Raw genomic sequence first — 5,207 nt, 5'->3', positions numbered from 1 at the left:
ATAGTTTAAAATTTTTGAAAAATAAAATTCACAAATGAAAAGTTGTCCCACAAGTTACCAGAATTTATTATGATAGTTCAATAATTAAGACAACAAATTACCAATTCAGAATAGATATCTGCATTGGGTGGAGAGCCTGAGAACAGTGTAGATATGTGGAAGAATAGTGTGGAAGAATGGAAAAATCCTGTGAACATTCTAGAAGAAAACATAGAAGGCTATTTTTATAGAGTTCTGGTAAGGAAAACATGGGCAAGACCCAAAGGCAGAAGTAATAAAATAAAATAAAAAAATACCACAGTTACAATTGCTGTATGACAACATGTATAACAAAGCTAAAATAAAAGGACTGAGAGAACATTTGCCACATACATGAGCAAAACACAAATCTATAGAGAATACAAATAGCCTATAAATCAATACAGAAAGACAATACAAAATCATGGGCAATATATATTTAAAAATAAATCACACACGAAGAAAAATAAATGACAATAAATGTATTGCAAAGATTTTCAAAGTCGCTAGGGAAATGCCAATTAAAACAAGATGTCATTTTTCCCAATTGGCTTAAAACTATAAAAGATTGATAGTATCTAGTCTTAGCAGGAGTGAAACACAGTTTTGGAGGTGAATTTGGCAGCAGCTATCAAAGCATTAATTTTACATACCCTCAACAATGTAATTCCACTGCTAAGACTCTATTTAACACAAAAATGTACACAAGTACATTTATACCATGATGTTCATTGCTGCATTAAATTTATTAGCTAAGACCGGAACACTACATTTAATTGCATAGCAGTGGAGAAACAGTTAAATAAGTTATCGTGTGCTCATCCTTGGTTGGCTTTTCCCTCACATGCATTTCCTCCCCTTCTTCCCTGCTGTGTGAATCCAGGCTCTAGCCCCTGCAGACTTCTTTTCCTAGGCTTTTCTTTCACCTGGCTTTGACTCACTGAGGGCAGTGGGAAGTCATGCTGGCAGATTGGTTGGCTGGAGGAACCAATAGTCAGCCTACTTTTTTTTCTAATTCCTCTCTGCTTTGGGTATTGTTTTTGGGTTTGCTTCGTGGTGGACCATGGTATTTGGCCCATCATGGTTCAAACCTTCCATGGGTGACCCTGTCCGTGAGCAGTATTAACACGCCCTCCTTTTTTTTGTTCCTATAGATTAATGATGCTAGTGATTTCCTATTGATCTTAATATCTAGATTGCTTCTGTGTTCCCATTTGATTTTTCACCTCTTCTATCATTTCTGTAACTAATTCTTTGTATTCATGTTCTGCTTCTTTATTTTTTTATTTTATTTTATTTTTTTTTAAATTTTTTAATGTTTTATTTATTTTTGATACAGACAAAGACAGAGCATGAGAGGGGGAGGGGCAGAGAGAGAAGGAGACACAGAACCGGAAGCAGGCTCCAGGCTCTGAGCTAGCTGTCAGCACAGAGCCTGATGCAGGGCTCGAACCCACGAACGTGAGATCTGACCTGAGCCAAAGTCGGAGGCTCAACTGACTGAGCCACCCAGGCGCCCCCCATGTTTTGCTTCTTTAAATACTTAAAATAATTTTGTATTTTTTTTTTATTTCTGCTTGGAACACACACACATATGCCTCTGCAGCCAGTAAACAAAACAAAGCAAACCTGTCTAACTATGCATGCGCTGAGTGGAGCAGTGCTCCGGATAGGTTGTTGACCCCTAGAAGGAAAGCTGCTCTCTCTTATGTTTAATACAGTCCATCACAAAAAGTCAAACAATATGTGTATGTTTGAATATACTTACATAATGAGAAAAATAGTAACACTAAAACTTTTGAGGAAACCACAGGTATGGCAAAATATCCACTGAGAGAAATTGTATTTATGACACTGAAGGGAAGTGAGGTGTATGTGTGTTGAGGGGACGGAGTGCTGCTAAGTTTTACTTGATATACTGTTGTGTTTGGATTTTTGGCCCCACACTGCATTACATTTGCAACTTCAGAAAATCTTGAAAGGAGGTAATAAAACACTGCCTAAGATGATCATTCTTATTAAATATGTATGTGTACATGTATTCATTTGTAATGAGATGTGTACATTTATTCATTTGTGATGAAAACTGTCTGAAAGCACAGTCATTTCTGCAGTATTTTTAAAGTACTAATTTGTTCCAACAAGGGATTGATAGTATGAGGGAATAATTGGAAGTGGCGTCCGTGCCTATGTGTCATTTTGTCAGTGAGAAACACTAGGTGAATGTTGAAGTTTGTATCCCACTTTACTGAAAGGCTTCAAAAGACACAGCATGCACATATACCTTATGGATCGTTACGGAGTTTCCAAGTATTGTACCCTAATCCTGTTTGTCTCATAAGCCTCATAGTTATTATTGGACACCATTGCATATTATACTGACTTTTAGCAACATGTGTATCACAAAACAGCAGGATTGACTATAATACACCAAAAAGCTATTAGTGTCTCTGGGTAGTAAGGTATTTATTGTTTATCTATAGTTTTGATTTTTTCCTAAGATAATCATGGATGGATAGTTTAATAAAATCTACAAAAACATTTTTAAAAGATGAGTTGGTAGCTCATGAGTGATCACTGCCATTCTAGGTAAAGGGCTGAAGTTATTCAGGAAACCTCCACTCATTCAGTGGTGATGCAATCAACACGGTGGGGTCTCATCTCCCTACAAGGCATAATCACTTTATGCGCCTCCTGCAAAGCACAGATAAGGTCCTGCAGGGACATCTTGTCAGCTTCTCCAGTCAGAGAATCCCCCTTAGTGCTCAGAAGATGGATGTGATTAGTCAAGATTCCCTTAAACATGGGAGATCATGTAATAAGCCACAAGCCCCTTAATTGGTTTGCAAACATTCAGAAGCTAACCTCATGCAAATCCAGAATTGTATAGGCAATAGGCGGTGTGGGTGTGATACATTCAGTGCTTATTGACTTTGAAACTTAGTCTTACTGAGATTAGAGCACCCTGTCCGTTCAGGAAATAGGACTCTGTGGAGAGACAACAAGCTGAATGCAATGTGAATTAAAAAAAAAAAAAAAGAATTTTTCTTTTATGATTTGAATCTTGAATCACCACCCACTTTTTCAGTGTGAACTTTGACCTATTAGCACTTTTTTCTTTCCATTTCTAAGCCCTTATCATGTCTTTGTTTTGTTTGTCTCCTTCTCAGTTTTTAATGTTTACAGTGACTCCACCTACAGTCAAACTCCCCTGTTTATCTTTGATTTGGGCCTGATTCCTCCCCTTTCCCTCCCTCACATGTCCTGCACCCAGTGAACTCTGCACTCCTTCCTGAGCCCTGTGTTTTCCTGTCTCCCCACACAGAATCCGCTGTTGGCCGTGTTCTCCACGGAGCTTTGTTCCTAGCCGTTCTCTGACAAAGGGCTTGTTCTGTGCAGCACAGCCTGTCCTTTCTGTTCAGCCTCTGGCCTCAACCTCTGAATCACAAATATTCTCCAGCTGCGACTCAGACAAGGGCAGACATGAACCCAGAAGCCCAACAGGATGTTTCAGTTTCCCAGGGAATTCGCATGTTGTTTTACATGATGAAGCCCAATGAAACGTCATTCCAAACACTGGAAGAGGTGCCCGATTATGTAAAACAGGTGAGACTATCTGGTAAGAGGCGCTGTGGCTTTTTTCTTAATAAGAAGTACGTTAAGCACATCCTGGGGTTTTGTTCACTTTCACTCTTCAAAGTGTTAAATTCTAATAAAAAATAACTCAGTTTTATAAAGGCACGGAGCAAAGTTAGAATTTCTACTTGAATTGCATTTCCATACAATACCTATAGCCAATTTCTCCTATTAACCTCCTCTCCTCGGATATGTCTCGGCAGAATATGATAAAACTTTATGAATTTTTCCTGGACACAGTGGTGTTACAAATTTAGCTGTCAGAAGCTGAGAGTCCAATGCTTATATGACATCAGTAAACTTTGTAACAATTTTGGTTTTAAAGGGCAAACCACCTCCCAGGAAACTATTTCCTCTTTAATTTAGTAGAGTAGTTCTGCAGAATGGATATAGAGCTGATGGAGTCCAACTCTGACTTCCTAAGTTTGAACTTGAACCAAGTTTTCTTTGAAATTCTGAAGTGTTCAGAGGCACTTTACTTCTGGTTCCTGGCTATGATTGGAAGTGGAAATATCCAGAATTAGAACTTGAATACCTAAGTTCCCCACCCTGTCAAAGTTGTTCCTATAACACTTACTAGTTCAGACCAGAAATATGGGGAAAAAAATGACATCAGAGAATATGTTCTTGGGAGTTCAGTTTAGAAACTTCAGAATTCATGATCAGCTTCTAACTGAGTGAAACCCATAACTTTTTCAGGATTTGATATTACTCCTTCTGAGTTTTTTAAGAAGAAAACCGTGGTACATCTTCATAAATCATTTTTTTCTACTGTAACACCAAGCTTACTTCAATATTTTTTATCCACGGTAGAGCCTAAAAATACCTATTATAACACAAACAGTTATCTGAATGAGTAAGACCTGAATGGTATTTTAAATACGTGCTTTAAATGATCAAATTCTCTGAAATACTCAGAAGAAAATTCTTTGTTCTTACGGTTTCAATTTTGTCATTCCTGTAATTCTGATTTTAAAAACTAGCAATTTGTACATCCTAAGTGAAGTCTTTTAAAAAAGATCCATCTTAGTCATGTAGATAATGGAATTCTGATTATTGTATTTATGTTAAAATGTATTTTTTAGATCTAACTTGAAAGCCTCTCTCCTAATTTTATTATTTTCTTGGCAGAATTATCATAGCTACATCTATGGTTATATTTCATTTTCAAACTGGATGATAGATTTTGAGCACCTGCTTACTATATGTCCAACATAATCAGATTTCTTTGCCTATTCGGAGGAAATGATCCTCTAGGATAGGTATATACCTTCTCCTGCTACGGGATGTCAGTCTGGGCCTCCTACTTCTGGAATGACTAATCAGGAAATGTGGAAAAATTTCATACCGAGCACAATAGCATCTTTTTTGTGTCGTTTCCTTTCCAGGCAACTCCATTTTTCATTTCCTTAATGCTTCTTGAACTGGTTGTCAGCTGGGTTCTCAAAGGGAAGCCACCAGGTCGTTTGGATGATGCATTAACATCAATATCAGCCGGCATTCTTTCTCGGCTTCCAAGGTGAGTTAGCTGGTTGGCCATGCAGAGTGAATAA

General features: G+C 37.7%; 1 protein-coding gene across 1 annotated transcript in view; it reads left to right on the top strand.

Annotated features, from left to right (window-relative positions):
* Positions 1 to 2,703: 2,703 nt before the first annotated feature.
* Positions 2,704 to 5,207, top strand: part of AGMO (alkylglycerol monooxygenase) — a 318,725-nt gene continuing 316,221 nt past the window's right edge. Inside the window, exons 1-3 of the mRNA XM_029919039.1 lie at positions 2,704 to 2,796; positions 3,418 to 3,624; positions 5,043 to 5,173. Coding sequence (XP_029774899.1) covers positions 2,704 to 2,796; positions 3,418 to 3,624; positions 5,043 to 5,173 — 431 coding nt within the window. The remainder of the gene's footprint in view (positions 2,797 to 3,417; positions 3,625 to 5,042; positions 5,174 to 5,207) is intronic.

This window comes from Suricata suricatta, chromosome 2 (genome assembly GCF_006229205.1).
Source record: "Suricata suricatta isolate VVHF042 chromosome 2, meerkat_22Aug2017_6uvM2_HiC, whole genome shotgun sequence".
In the NCBI taxonomy this organism is placed as follows: Eukaryota; Metazoa; Chordata; class Mammalia; order Carnivora; family Herpestidae; genus Suricata; species Suricata suricatta.
The sequence above is the reverse complement of the archived record's forward strand: the minus strand, read 5'-3'. Positions and strand labels throughout refer to the sequence as shown.